Source organism: Pteropus alecto, unplaced genomic scaffold (assembly GCF_000325575.1).
Source record: "Pteropus alecto unplaced genomic scaffold, ASM32557v1 scaffold25, whole genome shotgun sequence".
In the NCBI taxonomy this organism is placed as follows: Eukaryota; Metazoa; Chordata; class Mammalia; order Chiroptera; family Pteropodidae; genus Pteropus; species Pteropus alecto.
The window spans coordinates 5185544-5205622 of record NW_006441955.1 but is presented as its reverse complement, the minus strand read 5'-3'; the positions used below and the strand labels follow the sequence as shown (position 1 = coordinate 5205622).

Here is a 20079-nt window from a genome sequence, read left to right as displayed (position 1 = left end):
GCTTGGTTAAGTTAAACACACAGGCACTTGCAGCAAGTTGCACTGGTAAATTCATAGGGTGGTTTCTCATCCCAGTAACCACAAGCTGGGGGAAAAAAATAGTTCTCTTAATCTACCTTATAAATATAAACCTTCTTCACATAGCAACATTATTTTGTTAATCTATAATAATTTCTAAGATGTCTTAAGTAACTTTTTTATTCTCATGTGCAAAGAGCCCAGGACATAACAGTTACTCTCTAATACTTAGTTCCTGCACACTTGGTTGAGATAGGTATCAAGCTGTTCATTCACATCCAGAGATTTTTCTGTAAGGCTAATGAGTCTTTTCTATTCAGGTAACTCATCTTTGTATTTCCAAGACCTAGTACAGTGCCTGTTATATGCTAAGCACTAAATAAATTCCTACCAGCTTGAATAGAGTAAACCAGTGGCAAACTTCACTTTCAAATCCCAACATTCAGTTTCTTGAAATACTGCTAAAGTCAGAGTACAATAAAATCCACTTACTTCCCTCTGGCCTAGATAATTATTTCTCACCTTTTCCTTTCTCTTCAAATCCCCAACAAATCCTCCCCATGCCTCATTATTAGCTGAAGACCTTGTTTCCAACTATACTGAGAAAAAACTGAAGCAATCAGAAAGAACTTCAAATTCATACTAATATAAATACCCTCTTACCAGCATACATACATACATGTGCTGCCTTTCTGCCTGTTACCATAAATGACTTTTTTTTTTAGGGGGGCGGGGTCCTGTCTAAAGATAATCCCTCCTTATGTGCTAGATCTTTCCTTTCTTGTCTACTCAAGGATACTACTTCAGCTCTTCTCCCGTCTCACTCTTACATCATTTTTTAAATTCTGTATTGAATCTTTCATATCACATATGAACAAACTATTTTGTTTCTCATGTTAAAAAAACAAACAAATCCACTTCCTCAAGCAACTACCAACTTTTTTCTTTGCTCCCCTTTGCAGCAAAACTCCTTAAAGTGACTGCCTATATTCTTTTCATTCTCTATGCATCATTCTCTGAATAAATGAATAAATAGTTCAGATGGGGACTAGAGGTCTAGTTCTTTGTTACTCAGGTTCATGGTAACCAATACCAAAAAAAAGATAACGCATATATCAAGTGCCAATATCCTCTGGTATGTATGGAGAGAGTGACAAGTTTGGGACTGAAATGTTACTAGTTACTGAAATGTTACTGGTTCCTATCCAAGCACCCCATTCTCAAAATTTAAGGTACCTGGAGGTTAAGGCATCTCTGGCTCTGCCACTAATTATTACTTTACCTCACAGACCCTCAGTTACACAATCTGTGAATTAGAAAATAAAACATCTCTTGGGATTGTCGTGTCCACTATATGAGTGAGGTACCAAAGATAATACAGTCCTACACTCACTGGTTTCCAAATTGAATGTGCATAAAGATTATCATGAGGGATTATTAAAATGCAGATTCTTTTATCTCATTTAGGCCTATTGAATCTAAATTTCTTGGGGTAGGGTTCACGAATATGCTTCTTATTTTTACTTTTTAATTTAATTTTTTTTTACAAATATGCTTTTTAAAATATGCAACATTCTAGACTTGTGGTGGACAAGTCTGACAAACTACCCCAAGCAATAAACAAAATTAAGAATCTTCCTTTCTTGCCATTCAAAAGCTGTCTTGGTTAAAATATCTTAATTGGGGAATAACATGAATTATTTGGTTATGAAAGCACAGGAAGTTCATAAATGGCATGGAAAAGTGCCTTATGGAAGCAACACAGAGCTAATGTACAATGCAGTGTCCTTCCAATCATATACTTCCATTTTTTACTACAACTGGTAAAAAAAATATATCACACTGGTCACTGGTTTTGGGTAGTTAAATACGACCTGGGAGGCATTTATATTCTGCAGCAAGATCCTGCTTGGTTAAGTTAAACACACAGGCACTTGCAGCAAGTTGCACTGGTAAATTCATAGGGTGGTTTCTCATCCCAGTAACCACAAGCTGGGGGAAAAAAATAGTTCTCTTAATCTACCTTATAAATATAAACCTTCTTCACATAGCAACATTATTTTGTTAATCTATAATAATTTCTAAGATGTCTTAAGTAACTTTTTTATTCTCATGTGCAAAGAGCCCAGGACATAACAGTTACTCTCTAATACTTAGTTCCTACACACTTGGTTGAGATAGGTATCAAGCTGTTCATTCACATCCAGAGATTTTTCTGTAAGGCTAATGAGTCTTTTCTATTCAGGTAACTCATCTTTGTATTTCCAAGACCTAGTACAGTGCCTGTTATATGCTAAGCACTAAATAAATTCCTACCAGCTTGAATAGAGTAAACCAGTGGCAAACTTCACTTTCAAATCCCAACATTCAGTTTCTTGAAATACTGCTAAAGTCAGAGTACAATAAAATCCACTTACTTCCCTCTGGCCTAGATAATTATTTCTCACCTTTTCCTTTCTCTTCAAATCCCCAACAAATCCTCCCCATGCCTCATTATTAGCTGAAGACCTTGTTTCCAACTATACTGAGAAAAAACTGAAGCAATCAGAAAGAACTTCAAATTCATACTAATATAAATACCCTCTTACCAGCATACATACATACATGTGCTGCCTTTCTGCCTGTTACCATAAATGACTTTTTTTTTAGGGGGGGGGTCCTGTCTAAAGATAATCCCTCCTTATGTGCTAGATCTTTCCTTTCTTGTCTACTCAAGGATACTACTTCAGCTCTTCTCCCGTCTCACTCTTACATCATTTTTTAAATTCTGTATTGAATCTTTCATATCAGCATATGAACAACTATTTTGTTTCTCATGTTAAAAAAACAAACAAATCCACTTCCTCAAGCAACTACCAACTTTTTTCTTTGCTCCCCTTTGCAGCAAAACTCCTTAAAGTGACTGCCTATATTCTTTTCATTCTCTATGCATCATTCTCTGAATAAATGAATAAATAGTTCAGATGGGGACTAGAGGTCTAGTTCTTTGTTACTCAGGTTCATGGTAACCAATACCAAAAAAAAGATAACGCATATATCAAGTGCCAATATCCTCTGGTATGTATGGAGAGAGTGACAAGTTTGGGACTGAAATGTTACTAGTTACTGAAATGTTACTGGTTCCTATCCAAGCACCCCATTCTCAAAATTTAAGGTACCTGGAGGTTAAGGCATCTCTGGCTCTGCCACTAATTATTACTTTACCTCACAGACCCTCAGTTACACAATCTGTGAATTAGAAAATAAAACATCTCTTGGGATTGTCGTGTCCACTATATGAGTGAGGTACCAAAGATAATACAGTCCTACACTCAATGGTTTCCAAATTGAATGTGCATAAAGATTATCATGAGGGATTATTAAAATGCAGATTCTTTTATCTCATTTAGGCCTATTGAATCTAAATTTCTTGGGGTAGGGTTCACGAATATGCTTCTTATTTTTACTTTTTAATTTAATTTTTTTTTACAAATATGCTTTTTAAAATATGCAACATTCTAGACTTGTGGTGGACAAGTCTGACAAACTACCCCAAGCAATAAACAAAATTAAGAATCTTCCTTTCTTGCCATTCAAAAGCTGTCTTGGTTAAAATATCTTAATTGGGGAATAACATGAATTATTTGGTTATGAAAGCACAGGAAGTTCATAAATGGCATGGAAAAGTGCCTTATGGAAGCAACACAGAGCTAATGTACAATGCAGTGTCCTTCCAATCATATACTTCCATTTTTTACTACAACTGGTAAAAAAAATATATCACACTGGTCACTGGTTTTGGGTAGTTAAATACGACCTGGGAGGCATTTATATTGCTTAATGAGACTATTATAAAACTTCAATAATATTAAGCAACCTACCTTCTCTCATTTTCATTTACAGCTAATAACTGAAATCACACATCATTAATCCTATTACAAAAAAAAAATCGAAGACTAAATGCAAATTTTCACAAATTTTCTTCACAAAACCATCATCTGTCCAGGCACATAAATTCAAATTTTTCATATTCAGTTTCTTAATTCTTACCTTTAAAATTTCTGGCTTTGTTTTTTCCATCACATGAGTCAGGCTAAAAAGGTGAAATAGAGCTTCCCGGACAAAGAATGCCCGTTCACTGTACCGCTTCAATGCTTCTGCAATCTGAGTTTCATTGGCTTCTCCAGATACCTTTGAACATAGCCAGAAAATTCACTTTTAGGATTCTCTTCAACCCTCTAACTTCCTCTATCCAAACATCAATTGTATAGATAGCATCCAGAATAGCTATGTAAGGCTTAAAACAAATGTGAATGATTACTTTCCATCTATCCAGAACAGTCATCCTATGGAGGTGTACATGTGTTAAAAAGATATATTTTAGCCATTATCATAATCTTTTCACTAGACTGACCCATTCATCACTGTATCTCAATAGCTAGCATTATGTGTGCCTCACAATAAGCATTCAGTACATATTCATCAAATAAATATATTAATTTTCCCAGATTTATCAAGTTCCCATTCAGCATCAAGAGGTTCTGTTCAAAATTAAGTCCATCTGGGAATTTCCCATTTACACAGATTAACACACTTAAACTGTTTCATGTACCATTGGATAACCAAGTATATAGAACAAGAAGTGGTTCTTTATTAAAGGAATCAAACTAATAAGTGAAAAAGCAATTATTAGAATAGCACCATGATCCCCAATGAATTAATACAATTAGGTGTTAAGTTCCAACAACTGCTAATACCACAGAAAAAAATCGACCGGACATTATGTACTTCCTTAATGAAAGAGCACAATACCTAAGGGTCCTGCCAAAGGTATCAAACATGAGTCTGATTAAACCTCCAAATCCAGCTAACGATTTACAGAAAATACAAAAACAGAGAAATACGTACCAAAAGTACATAAAATCAAGAAAAACCAGATTGAGGAAAACTATAAAGTCAAAAAGGCTGGATTGTTTAATAGAAAAATCATAAGGAAAAGAAAGAGATAGAGGGGGAACCTGTAAATTAAAAAATACTCAAAAGACAATTTTGAAAAATGGGCAAGATTAAGTGCCTAGAGATAAACAGTTGGGTCATAAAACTATAAAGAAAAGCAAGGACGTGATTATAATTAAAATCAGGATACAGGTTACTTTTATGAGAAAGGATAAGGATGGGACACACAGAAGAGCTTCAGGCTCGCTGACAAAGTTCTTTTTGTTGACCTGAGTGATGGTATAGCTTTATTCATTAAGCTATACATTTGTTATTTGTGGTCTTTGTATCTGTCTGATCTTACGAAAAGGTTAAAAACATGTTTTTTAAAAAGCCCTTATCATTCAGAGAGCTATAATCCTCTCATTAAGTTGTTAGACTAAATCTTTTGGCAGTAGCATTATATAGGGTGGCACAAAAATAAATACTTCAAAAATATATTGCTGAGTAACTAGGTTTTATATGAACATATAATATTCAAGTAGGAATGTGCAGCTTTGAGGAAATGAAGGGCTGCATCATGGCTGACATTTCAACCATTGATGTGCTATGCTACATCAATTAGACTACAGTACAGATATGTGCCAAGTGACACAAAGGCATATATTAAGCATTTGTAAGATTGTAGATATAACAATGTTAGTTTCTTTTCAAAATGCTTTTTAAATTATTCATGTATAACATACATACGCATTAGTCTTGACTATGTATTCACATATATAAGCAGTTATTGAATAACTGTGATGAAATAGTGATGACAGAGTTGGCAATTCTATGGTAGGAAAACCCTCTGTGTTGGGACCAGAAACTGAGAGGAAAGTAAAGAACTAAGCTACTCAAATAGAGGTAAAGATATGTAGTAGGAAGGACACATGCTTTGGAATCAAATAGTCTAAGGGTAGAGGGGCAGGCTCTAATGTCATCTGGTTGTGACCCTAAAGAAAGCCATTCCCTCTCGCTGAGGACAATAATACTGCACAGAGTCAAGAGATCAAAATAAATATTATATATATGTAACTACAAAAAAAACCTAAACTGTTCTTATAACCACCCACTCAGAGTACCATATAAGTAATACCTTCTAAAGAATACCGAGAAGTCACATTGCCTCTATATCTTGCATTCTTTAGTGTGGCCCAAAAAAACTGAGGAATGTAAAGCCAAAAATCCAATCTAAACTAATTTGAGGCATCACAACACTAAGACAATAATTTCAGACAGGTTTTTCATCAACTGCTAAATTAGACAATTCTAAAAAGGGAGACAGGGAAATCTCAGCTCTCTTCTTTTAACATGAAGTATCATTTTTCAACTTTTAAATCAGTAGTCAAACAAAAAATTTAAATGGAACATCAATTTTTGTATATAGCTGAATAAAGGGCAAAGCTCTGATGATCTCTATTTTTAAAAAAATAGTTTAAAACAATGATTCTCAACTTTGGCTGCATATTGCAATCACCTAAGGAGCTTTAAAAAAAAAATCCTGAAGCCTGGGTCCCATCTCCCTGTGATTCTAATTTAATTATTCAAGTTCCCCAGGTGATTTTTTTAATTGAATTTTTTTCCAGCTTTATCAACAATAATTGACATATAAAATTATGTAAGTTTAAGGTATACAAAATGATGATTTGATACATGTATATACTATGAGATGATTACAACAGTAAGGTTAGTTAACACATCCATCATCTCACATAATTACACTCCAGGTAATTTTAATTGTGGTCAAGGTTGAGAATCACTGTTTCAAATTTATAGAGGTAGAAATTAGATAATGATAGCAAATGAAGTATTTCCTAGGGCCAAGATTTCGACGTAATAACAGCTGCATTTGTGAAATCAAGCTTGTTTCAGGGGCATGGAATACAAATGTCCTACTAGCCTCGATTTTAAAACAGGCTAATTCACTATAAGGTCTATTGGTCGTAAAAAGAATTAGTAAAAATCATACTGCTCTGGGATCACAACTATTATAGGATCTTTACCTTGAGGTTATTTAGGTTAATGTAGGTTAATGTATCAGGGATATATTCCTTTCATCCTTCAGGATGCAGGTCAAGCTCACCTCTTCTGAGAAATCTGTCCTCAACTCCCAGCACACAGGGATTTCTTCCCCTTTAATTTTACAATTCTTTACTGTCTGACCCATCTGTTAAGCAGTTAAGCGACATTAAAATAGTAATTTACATTATTGTGCTTCCTTCATCAACAAGCCCTGTGCTAGAAATCTAGCTTGTTCCATAACAAGTGAAGTAAGTTCCTCACACTTCCTGTTGCCCTGCATCTAGCTTATGTGATCTTGCCACCTACTTTCTCCACCTCGTCTCACAGCTCTGTGACTTTCTACTGTTAAGCTCTAGTTACAGCAGCGATTCTTTAGTTCCTTGGATGTACCACGATCCTTCCTACCACACATATTTTGCATCTATTATTCTCTCCGTTCACATTGTTCTCTACCAAGATACTCACTCTTAAGATCTCCACTCATTTGTCAATTTCTCAGAGAAGGCTTAAACGAAGTCAAGTCTCTCTGTATATCTTGTAACTATACAGTTTATAGGTTATATATCCGTGTGTGTATATATAACATATAAATATACATGTATATGAACTAAATATATATATTTGAAATGTGTGTGCTCCCACACACAACATATTTGATTGTCTGACCCCTTACTAAACTACAAGCTCCATGAGGGCAAATCATATCTGTTTGGCCTCACCATCAAATCGCTATGTCCAACACAATAGCTGGAACAGAGGCACTTGATAAAATAGTTATCGAATGAATTAGTAAAAGGGTAACTCAAAATTGTTTCTATATTCTATTTTCTAAAGTCTAAATTTAAAAATAATCTAAGAACTGAAATGTTTATAAGATGTTTATAACTAATCTTTCCTTCTCCTTTTTTGAGATCAGTGACAGTTGCTCAAAAAAGATACCTTGCCATTTTGGCCACAATATGCACTTCTAGGCCACCCCTAACTCTGTTCCAGGTAGGATCAAAGAATGCTTCTGCTTAAGCGGTATAGGTAGGGGATGAGAGGTGGGGGGTGGGGCTCTAGAACTAGATAGATATAGATTCAAATGTTGGTTCTAACTAATAGTAAATCAATAATTTCTGTGAGTCTACGTTTCTCATCTATTAAATGGGGTTAACACCTATCGATATAAAGCATCTAGAGGATACGGTGTATGTTAAAATGTATTACGTTTCCTTAAACTTGCCATAATTGTATCGTTTAAAGTCTAACACAGATATCTTCTTCTCCATCAAGCCCTAAATTCTCCAACTAGAAGAAATTTCTCCTACTCTCTTATAGTAAATATATTGATCCTTGGCTTTATGGGTTTTTTTATGATCATATCACCACTACTTCTATCAGACTAAGGTCCTGGGAGGTAGATTCTGTATCTTTTTCATATTTGAATCCCCAGCTATAACAAGCCAAATAGATATCTGCTAAACTGAATTTAAACCATTAGGCATAAGAAACCTAAGAAAAGCAAAATTATAGCATTTCTACAGTAGAGTTCTCCTTGGAGACCTTGATTTCCCATTAGATATGCAATTAATAAAGAGTATCCCTAGTTTCTTTGAAGTGATCCATGAAAAAAATGGTTCAAAATATCTAAACATATCATCATAAGAACTATCATTTATCCAGGGCCTACTACGTGACTTGCACTTTACAGATACAATTATTAATCTTTGGAAGAACTCTGCAAGGTAGGAATGATATCTATTTCATAAATAAAGAAATAGAAACTCAAAAAAGTTACATCATAGCTTGCTCTGTGTCATAAAGCAAGTAAGCTAGGATTTTAATTAGGATTCTGTCTCTAAAGCAAGGTCTGTCCACTATACAATGCCCTGTTTCACGAACATGTTCCATAGAGTAGACATTTATCTTAATGGAGTCTTATGTAACTAAGAGATTGGTCAGCCTGACAAAATAATACATTTTTAACATCTAACCTTCAAATGTCCTTCGCCTGTGAGGAATTCAGAGTAACCAGCATCAGTGGCCAGCAAACCTACAAACTGCATGCTGGGCCGTTGCTGTATAAAGGCTTCAACAGCTTTATCTGTCACGTGCTTTCTCCCAGAAACATCCAGGGAGACGAGGTTGGGTAGGATGTCCTTTTGTTCTAGTAAGCGAAGAGCTATGTCTGATGTAAACTGTTTATCATCTGAAATATCAAGATGATTCAGATGTTTTAGTTCTCGAACAACATCCAGTATCTGGGTAGTTGTCATTTTTAAACATTTCAAGTGGTGCATGGTTAAAGACTTGAGTCGGTCTTTGCAGGCCAGCAGAGCTGTGATGTCTGTGATTGAGGTGTTAGAAATATCCAGGCTCTCTAATCTTGGCAATGAGGCAACTTCAGCCAGGTCTTCATTGTAAAAGAGAACATTGGTGATGCTTAATGCTCGAAGGCCAGAAAGCCGGCTGAAACACCGCTCATAAGGATCTTCAAGAGACAGAGTTAATGAGTTCAGCACTAAGCACTGGAGATTTTGCTGGATCCATTTGTTACTACCAAGACCACTGATGATGTCTGTAATCGTGATGTCAGCATTCACACCGGTAGCATCAAGTTCTACTAACTTGTGGTGGCAGAAGGCTTTCCGGAAAGCAACAGCAGAGATCTTGGCTTTGCGAATGCAAGCTCTTTTTAAGCGCATCTGGTTGCCCCTAAAAATACCCACAGTTCCATCATTCAGTAGACCTGGAAAAAAAAACGCAGCAGCACTTTAACTTCAAAAAATGGTTAAAGAATAGCTAAAATTATCAGCATACTTTACATTTCCAAAGCACTCCCATGTAACAATATTTCATTTAATATATATAAAACTGACTTAGGTAAAAATACTATCTACAATTTATAGATGGGTAACTGGGGCTCAGAAAAGTGGTTTTCCAAGATCACAGAGCTAGCAAGTGGCAGAATCAGGACTGTAGGAGACATTACTGATACTAACATTTGGTTCTCCTCATCTCCCTGGCCACATGGAAAACAATATTTCCCAGCCCACCTTTGGAATTAGATGGGGTCATGTTTCTGGTTTTGGCCAATAGGCTGTAGGCAGAAGCACCTGAGAGCCAGTCCATGATTTTCAATGCTATCTTTTCCTTCTATGACAAATGAGGAGCCTTCAAGTTCTAGATAATATAGTTTTATAAGAATGGCGCTTCGATCATCCTGGATCCTAGGGTGACCATGGAGCAGAAACCTCCATGGACTTGCAGCATTTATGCACCACGAGTGAGGTGATAACTTTGTGTTAAGCTACTAGATCTGGGGATTAATTTGTTTCCAATGCATTTTTAACCCATCCTTTAAATTTGCTATAACATTATTATACACGCAAACATATCTACACACAAATATATTTAGCACACATATGTCTGTAGTTCTTTATTAAACCACTAGCTAATAAGATCTGAAATCTTATTAAAAGGATCTAGAAGTTATAGTCCTTCCTTGTCAGATAAATTCAAATAGAGTGAACAAAGTAACCTCTTGAAGTCCCTTAGAGATCTACCTGACTACTAATTAATAGTGCCAGAATAGATGATGTTTTGGAGCCACATCTATCCCAACAATATCACATATCAACTATACAACACTTACCATGAAAGAAGTAACAGCCATGTCAATAAAAAGTAGCCTAAGAAAAGTATAGGGTGAGTGAACAGTTGGGACCAGACATATAAATGGCCTAGAGTCAAGGGAAGAATTCTAAGTGGCACCTCAGAAGACTCATACTAAAAATATAGCTCAGGCAACGAGCCAATCATTCTTAAATTAGTACTGAAGTTGTTTTTTAAAGGAAGCACTGCTCTCCAGTGGATTTTGAAAACTTAATTATCATTAAAGTGCTAAAATCAAGAAAAACCTTTACAAAACCTGTCACAATAGACAAAAATGACTGATTCTATCTTAAGAATTCCATTATTCTACAGCTATGCTTTCCAATACAGTAGACACTAGCCACACACAGCTATCAAGTACTTGAAATGCAGATAGTCCAAATTAAGGTATGCTATAAGTGTAAAACACTCATCAGATTTTGAAGATGCAATACAAAAAGACATAAAATATCTTCTCATTAACAATTTTTTATATTGACTATATTTCCCAGCCCATCTTTGGAATTAGATGTTGAAGTGGTATTTTGGATATATTGGGTTGAATAAAATTATTAAAATTAGTTTTACCTGTTTCTTTTTACTTTTTAAATTTAAAATTACATATGTGGTTCACTTTTATGGCTCATGTTATATTTCTATTGGGCAGTGCTATTCTAGAAATAGTCTTTTAAACTACCTGAACTTTGTTTCAGGGGAGTAAATTTCAATGGATGGAGTTCCATCCATTGAACAGTTATAAAACAATTACTATAAGTCAAACACTACCAAATGTTAAAGATACAAAAAAGAGAGAGAGAAATAGAGAGAGATACGCCCTGTAATACTCAAAAAATTCAAAATTTCATGGAGTGAAAAAGTCCCAAACAAATGTAGATGTAGGAAGGTTGTATGGCACAGTGAAAGAGCATAGATTTGGACTCAGACTTGCATTTGAACCAGGATTCCACCATTTATTAGCAGTGTGACCCTTAACAAGTTACTTCTCTGAACCACAGCCTCCTTATCTGTATACAAATGGGATAAAAATAGCTTCCTTATAGTTTTTGAGAAAAGTTGAAGGAAATCTATATATAAAATGCCAGGCACATAATAGGCAATCAATAAATGACAGTTAGTATTACTGCCACATTTTCATTCTACTTTATAGTAGAATTATATAGACAAATTATATTTCCTACTTGTAAGAGTTTATAAACCCTAAATATATAAAGATATTACATCTCTTTCAACTTAAAACTTAAACAGAAGAAAAATCCTCAATATACATAATGAGAATTTCACAGATGAGACTTTCCCAATTTATTTTTCGAACTTGTTTTTGAAAACAGAAGTACTAAATTAGCTATAATTTCACTTCCAAAGGTCAAAAGCAGAAATTAGTTTTTCTATAATAGTATTCATTGATTCTCCTAATGTTAAATAAAGATGTAAGGTATTTTATACCAGGAGACTTCTAAATGGATATTTTGGAAGTTGGAGAAGTTATTTTTAACATGAGAACAGCTTCTCAAAACTAACAGAAGAAAGAAAAAAAGTAAATTGCTCAGATTAGAAAAGAAAAATGCTTATTCCAAATTACACAAAAGTGGCGGGATAGGCAAAATAAATGAATTCCTTTTCTTAGAATCAGACTCATCTGGCCTATTCTGTTATTTCTAAGAAAATAATTAAATGGCACCTCAAAATCCAATACTAATTAATAGCACAAATTTTTGTTTCCTCTGTTTATATTATTTTTACCATGAAAAGCCATAGTCTGAAGCAGTCGATCAGCCACCTCCTGTGGGAATACTCCAGGTTCTTGCAGACACAATGTTCCATCTTGTCTTGCTGAACAGAACTTTTCAAGGTGTGTAGTCAGGAAATTCAAGCAGATATCAAGTAAGGAATAGGGAGATGCCTCCTCCTTGGAGCCCAGGAAGAAACATAAAGAGAACACAAAAGTTAGTTTCCAGAAAAGTAGAGAAAAAAACATTCTTGTATTCAACAAGTATTTTTACTCAGTGTTTACTATGCTAGATTCTATGTTAGGCAATACAAAATGTGATCTATGTTCTCAAGAAGTAGGAGAAGAGAAACATTTACAAAAATACTTATATAAGGTCTTTTAAATACTGTAATAGAGGACATATTGGGTAGGATATAATCACATAGCAAGGTGCCCTAATAAGTCAAGGATGGTCAAGGAAGATGAGAGAGGCACAGCAGAACAATTTTCCTAAATTATTACCCATGACCCCTCCCCTGCTCAAACCTTCTATGGCATCCCATGGGCCTGAAAACAAAAGACAAAATTCTTAGATTGTCAGACTACTACCTGAATACTTCCAAAATCTAGCCCCAATTTACTTTCCAACTCGATTTCCCACAAAACCCTCATCCCAACCTATAGTTCAAATATATGATAAATTTATTAGGGTAAAAGAATTTTCTATAGGTGTTAGCATCCTCAAAAAAGATAAAGGTTGACCTAGTTATTCTAGTCTGAGGAATAAATAATCAAATAAGCACAAAAATTTAAGTGTAACAGTTTTAATTATAGAAATAAATACTCTAAATGTCCCCAATGACAATAATACTATTATAATTATAGTAGTTACCCTCCATTAGGTACTTTCAATATGACCGTGTTTAGTGTTTTACATGAATTATCCATTATTTCATTATTCCTTACCCCAATTTCACAAAGTAGTCAAGCATTACCTTCACTTTTGCATAACTGAAAACCAGCTCAAAAGTATAACACTTTTCTCAGCATTCCACACGTAGTGAGTAACAAAGTATGGCTTCAAATTAAAAACTGACTCAGAAGCACAACTCTCAATCACATACTACATGTGACATTTTAATGGCTGAATAATATGCAGCCATTAAAAATTATAGTTCAAAGATATATTAACCTCATAGAAAAATACTCATAATATAAGGTAAAGTATAAAAAAATATTTATAGAACTTCCACTACCTAATAAAGGTTATCAATGAAAAGCCCAATTAGTTTCATACTTAAAGTTGAAAGTCTAAATATTTTCACCCTAAAAGCAGGAATAAGACAAAGATGTCTGCTCTCACTCACCACTTCTATTTAACATTGTAGTGAAGGTCCTACAAGTAGGCAAGAAAAGGAAATAAAAAGCATACGGAGTGGAAAGAAAAAGTAAAAACTATCTCTATTTGCAGGTGATATACATACTCTTGTATAAGAAAATCCTAAGGAATTCACAACACAAAAAAACTTATCAAAACAAAACAAAAAGTTCAGCAAGGTTGTAGGATACAAGATCAATATAAAAATATCTATTATATCTCAATATATTTATAATGAATAATCTGAAAATGAAATCAAGGAAACAATCCCATTTACAATAGCTTCAAAAAGAGTAAAATATTTAGGAATGAATTTAACAAAAGAACTGTAAAATTAAAACACTAAAGAAGACCTAAATAAATAGAAAGACATCCATATTCATGGATCAAAAGATTTAATATTATTAAATTGATCTATAGATTCAATTCCTATTAAAATCCCAGCTACCTTTTTTCAGAAATTAACAATCCTAAAATTCATATGGAAATACAAGGGACCTGGAATAGTTGAAACAATTAAAGAAAAGAACAAAGTTGGAAGAGTCAACTTTCAATTGAAAACCTCACTATAAAGCTAGAGTAACAGTGTGGTGCTGGCATAAGGATGAACAGATGGACATACAGTTCAATGACATAGAATTGGGAGTCCAGAAATAAACTCGCATATCTGTTGTCAACTAATTTTTAATAATGATGCCAGGACAATTCAATGCACAAAAGAACAAGCTTTTCAACAAACGTTGGTGGGACAACTGGACATGTACATGCAAAAGAATGCACACCATATACAAAAATTAACTCAAAATCGATCAAAGACCTAAATGAAGGTTAAAACTATTAAGTTCTTAGAAAAAAACATAGATAGAAATCTTCCTGACTTTGGATTAGTAAATAGTTTCTTTTAGATATTTCACCAAAAGCACAACCAAAGCAAAAGAAAGATAAATTGGAACTTCACAAAAATAAAAAACTTTGTGCTTCAAAGATTATCATCAGAAAGTGAAAAGGATACACACAGAATGAGAAAATATCTGCAAATCATATATCTAATAAGGGATTTTTATCTAGAATACATAAAGAACTATTACAACTCAATAATAAAAGACAATTAAAAATAGACAAAGGTCTGAAAGGACATTTCTCAAAAAAAAAAAAAAATACAAATGACCAATAATCTGATGGAAGATGCTCAACATCATTAATCATCAGAGAAATGCAAATCAAAATCACAATGAAATAACATTTCATATCCACTAGCATGGCTATAATCAAAAAGTCATTTAATAAGTATTAGTGAAGATATGGAGAAACTGGAACTTTCATACATTGCTGATGGGAATGTAAAATGGTGCAGTCACTTTGGGAAACATTCCAGTGATTACCATATAACCTAGTAATTCCACTCCTAGATATATGCCTAAGAGAAATGAAACATGTCACACAAAATCTTGTACATGAATGCTTACAGAAGCATTATTCATAATAGCTAAAAAGTAGAAACAACCCAAATGTCTACCACCTGGTGAGTGAATAAACAAAATATAGTATATCTATACAATGGAGTGTTATTCATCAAAAAAAGAAAAGTTTGATATATCATACAACATGGATAGACCTTGAAAACATTAAGCTAAGTGAAAGAAACCAGTCACAAAAGACAACATATTGTATGATTTCATCTATATGAATTATCCAGAAAAGGCAAACCTATAGAGACAGAAAGTAGATTGGTGGATGCCTACGGCTGAGGGGAGGGAGGGTTGGAGGAAAATGGGAAGTCAGTGCTAATGGTTACAGAGCTTTTTTTTTTGTAAGTGATGAAAACGTTCTGTAACTAACTGTGGTTATAATTGCATAACTCTATGACTATGTTAAAAACTACTGAATTAATAAGCACACTTTATGTGGGTAAATTTTATGGTATATGAATTATATCTCAATAAGGCTGTGATTAAAAATAGTTTGTAAAACTAAATATAAGACGGAAATAAATGCATCAAAATGTTAATAGTAGTTAATTTTGGGTGATGCGCTATCAGTTTTCTTCTCTGAATAAATCAGACTTTCTATATAGCATGTTATTTCTATAATCAAAAAAGTCATTAAAATATGTACATGCAATTTTACAGTTTACGAAATGCTTTCACATAGACACATTTAATAGTTAATGACTGAGTAAGGTAAGTAACAAATACATTATTTTATAGATGAGGAAACAAACTTCATAAAAGTTAAATGGTTGGCCCAATGTGGCAGAGACCGTTAGCTAGCTGCCAACTCTAATATTTTTTTCTCTTCTTCCGTATTAATAAAACTTTTTATATTTACCTGAGCACATAAACACCTATAATAAAGACTACATATCCCAGTCTCCTCTACAGCTAGATGTAGCTGAAACACAGTAGAAAAAGTTCAGAGGAAACAATTAATCAAATTCAACTTCTGCCTCATAGAAGTTTGCCTCTTATTTCCTGAGTTGAAACAATCAATTATTTTTTTCTTTATCTACTCTTCATTCTTCAATGTTTAAAATTCATCGCTCAGATAAAACAAGCTGTCCTTTCATCTCAGTTGTAAATTTCAAATTAACCTATTTATTTTGCAGAAGAGAAAAATGAAAGTTGGGTAACTGTCAGAGGAGAGATACGTAACCTTCTGAACATATAATTTTTAGAAGTCATTTTAGCAGAACAAACCTAGGCAGTAATATTTGAACATTTAGAATATTTAATTAATCATTCTAAAAAATTTTTCCTAATGGTAAAACACATTCAGCAAGGAACAAAAGCAGGCTTTTGGACCCCACAAACTTTTCCTTTTCAAAGAAACTCTCTATTATTTCTGGTAATTCCTATTAGTAAGGCTTTTCTAGGCAGCTGTTCATCTACCTAATAGTTAATAACCTGGGCTTTAGAGCTAGAGTGCAAATCACAACTTTCACTTGCTAACTGTGTGACAGTATACAAGCTACCTAACCTTTCTGTTCCTCAGTTTTCTCATCTTGTAGTAAAGATAATAGTAATACCTACCTTACAAAGTTGTTTAGAGGATTAAATGACATAGAACAGGAACCGGAGAACTTAGAAAATGTGGCTCCAGAGCCTACGTCCTTATCCACCACAACATGTTACCTTTTCGACTTTATATACCAATTTCCAATATATTATCTCACCTGATACTCAAAGTGGGTTTGTGATTTGAGCAAAGATAATGATCTCCCTTTAAAGATGAAGAAGAGAAGTTACATATCAAGCAAGTGACAGAACTAGAACTATAGCCAGGTTATCTGAGATCTATTCTAAAACCTATACTGCCACCTGTGATTCCCGAAATTCCAGTAATTTAAGCTAACACAAAGTATTGAGAGATCAATGTTTCCTATTTCATTTTTAAAAAACCAGCAGCATCACAGAAAGACAAACAAACAAAAAAGGGTAAAGCAGAAGCTGGAATTTGGTGTCTAAATAATTCATCTCTTGGAAATTCCTACTCAGAGATTCTTCTCTTTACCAATTAGGGATATGCCAGGTAGAGTAAAAACAAAGCTCCTACTAAAAAAGCAGAAGACAGAGGCTGTCAGGTTTGACTTCATTTGGATCATAAAGTAATCCACACAGTTCAAAGGCTAACAATTTCTATAAAGAATAATCAAGAAAGTTCTTTTTAATAAATTGAAACAAAACTTCTACTCAGTCTGGCCCAACCCAGATCTTTCTTATTGCACAGCTCTTATTCTATCACTCTCTTTCTAAAAAAATTTTAAAAGTTCCATATCATCTATAACCACAGTTCTCATGCTGGAAACATATGCAAGGGATTCCCAGCAGAGGTGTGCTCAGGGACTAAAGCTACAGAATGAATTTGGCACATCTTAGAGCATCAAGCATACTCAAAGATTATTTAAGGGGATGAGAGTATTGGAGGCTGAAACAGAGAGAATTAAGCTATATAACTAGTAAATAACTTAAAATATTTTTGTAGTGAAATACATATGTTATGTAGAAGGCAAATACTGCATGAATTTTAAGATAAAACACAATTACCAAGAAATTTGAATTAGCGTCAACACTTTGGGTATGACTTTTGTCCATGAACTTTATATGTGCAATTGACCCTTGAATAAAACGAGTTTGAATTGTGGGAGTCCATTTATACAGATTTTTTCCCCCAATAAATACTGTAAATGTATTTACTCTTTATGATTTTTATGATTTTAACATTTTCTTTTGTCTAGCTTACTTTATTGTAAGAATACAGGCAGCAAGGTTATTCAAAATGTTTTACTAACTGGCTCCAACCTTCCTTTCTAGTCTCATTTCCCACCTTTTCCCTCCAAACATACTACTACCAGATATATTAAACTGAGTGTTCCTTAATGCAACCTACCTTCCTAAGCACTGTAACAGGCATTTTCACTGAACCTCTGAGCCTTTTTTCTCAATTAGTCCTTCTCTGTGGCAAAATTGCACACATTCTTCAAAATTCAGTCAAACCTCACTAATTCCGTGGTGACTTTCCTAATTTCCAAAGCAGAAATAATTTTACTCTCAGCACCTAAAAAATTAAATTGCACCATTAACAATAGCTATTATGTACTGCATGACAGCAGTGTGGTGCCAGGTACTAATCCATGAACTTTATATGTGCAATTGACCCTTGAACAAAACGAGTTTGAATTGTGGGAGTCCATTTATACAGATTTTTTCCCCCAATAAATACTGTAAATGTATTTACTCTTTATGATTTTTATGATTTTAACATTTTCTTTTGTCTAGCTTACTTTATTGTAAGAATACAGTATATAATATATATAACATACAAAATATGTGTTAATCTACTGTTTATCAGTAAGGCTAACAGGCAACAATCAGCTGTTAGTAGTTAAGATTTTGGGGAGACAAAAGTCATACCCAAACTTTTGGCTGCACAGTGGGGGTCAGCACCCCTAAACCCCACGTTGTTCAAGGGTTAACTGACTTGCAATCTTCCAAACAACTTTGTTTTGAACAAAGTAGGTAAACTGAGGCTCAGAAAGATTAATTTACATATCAATGATAAAACAGCCAGCAGATGGCAGAGCAAGAATAAAACTTACAACAGCTATCTCTCATGAAACACTGACTCAGGTCTTGGTTCACAGCTCTTTAGATACATGAGCTCTTTCAATTTCTATATCCTATGAGTCAAGCACCTGTTACAATATGTATTTTAAAGACAAGGAAACTGAGGTTTAAGTTAAACATCTTCCCCATACTCACGTGGCCAGCATGTTGCTAAACTAGAACTCCAACTCAAGGATGAGGCCGAAGCCTACATTTTTAAGTTCTTAACCACTATACTATAATAATATCATAATCACAGTTATTGAGCTCATACTGTTTGTCGATATATGCTATGTTCTACATGCTATAAACTACGCTAAGTGCTTTACATATATAATTTTTTATTTCTCATAAGAATTCTGTAAGTTAAATTTTATGAGTATTCTACAAAGATGGGGACACTGAAGCTTTGAGGAGCTAAATAATTTGCGCAAGATGATAAAGCTAACAAATGGTAGACTCAGGATTAGACCCCCAGGCAATCTGACTCTAGAGTAAAATCTGTGTTTTTACCAATACACAAGCTGCCCTTTATAAGACTCCTAAGCCAGTTTTCTTTTACTACTCCATGTTACACCATTGTAATTTATAACCCCACTAGACTATGACACTTTTCAAGTTCAAGGAACTTATTAATCCCTTCTTTATATCCTTAACTTCTAGCACAGTCCCTGATATTTATCTGCTAAAAGAAAAAAAAAAAAATGAGTTCAAATTAGGAGAGTAGTAAAAGGACTTTGCTCAGTGTCACAATATTTGTAAAAAGCGGAGCCAAGATACAAACCCAGATCTGCTGATTATGAAGTTCATACCTTTTTACTATACCATACCATTTCTCAGAACAATGATTAGTTTGGCATTAATATAAATGCCAAAAAACATCTTGGACACCAGCTGGTTGCTACAGTGGCTCAGACAGGAGGTGATGATGTTATAGATTAGGGTAGAGGCAATGAAAATGGGGAAAAAAATCAAAAGTGAAAAATACTTTGAAGAAAGAATTGACAAAATGCAGTAAGTGAGCAAATAGGAAATAGATGCTAATTTTTTTCTTAATCCCCGGTACCTAGCACAATGCCTGGCACTCTGCTAGACAGGCAAGTGTTTTTTGAAGGACTGACCAACATTCATCTGGCATATATTTGACATATATTACCTTGGCCCTCACAACAGTCTTGTGGACCTGGTACAATAGACACAATTTTGCATATGAGGACACTGGAGCTCAGAAAGAACGT

At 34.1% G+C, this 20079-nt stretch overlaps 1 protein-coding gene across 1 annotated transcript in view; it reads right to left on the bottom strand.

Moving 5' to 3' along the window:
* ZYG11B (zyg-11 family member B, cell cycle regulator) overlaps positions 1 to 20079 on the bottom strand; it is a 64263-nt gene that overhangs the window by 30440 nt on the left and 13744 nt on the right. The window contains 4 exon segments of the mRNA XM_006919206.3: positions 1863 to 2010; positions 4048 to 4188; positions 8973 to 9727; positions 12394 to 12559. Coding sequence (XP_006919268.1) covers positions 1863 to 2010; positions 4048 to 4188; positions 8973 to 9727; positions 12394 to 12559 — 1210 coding nt within the window.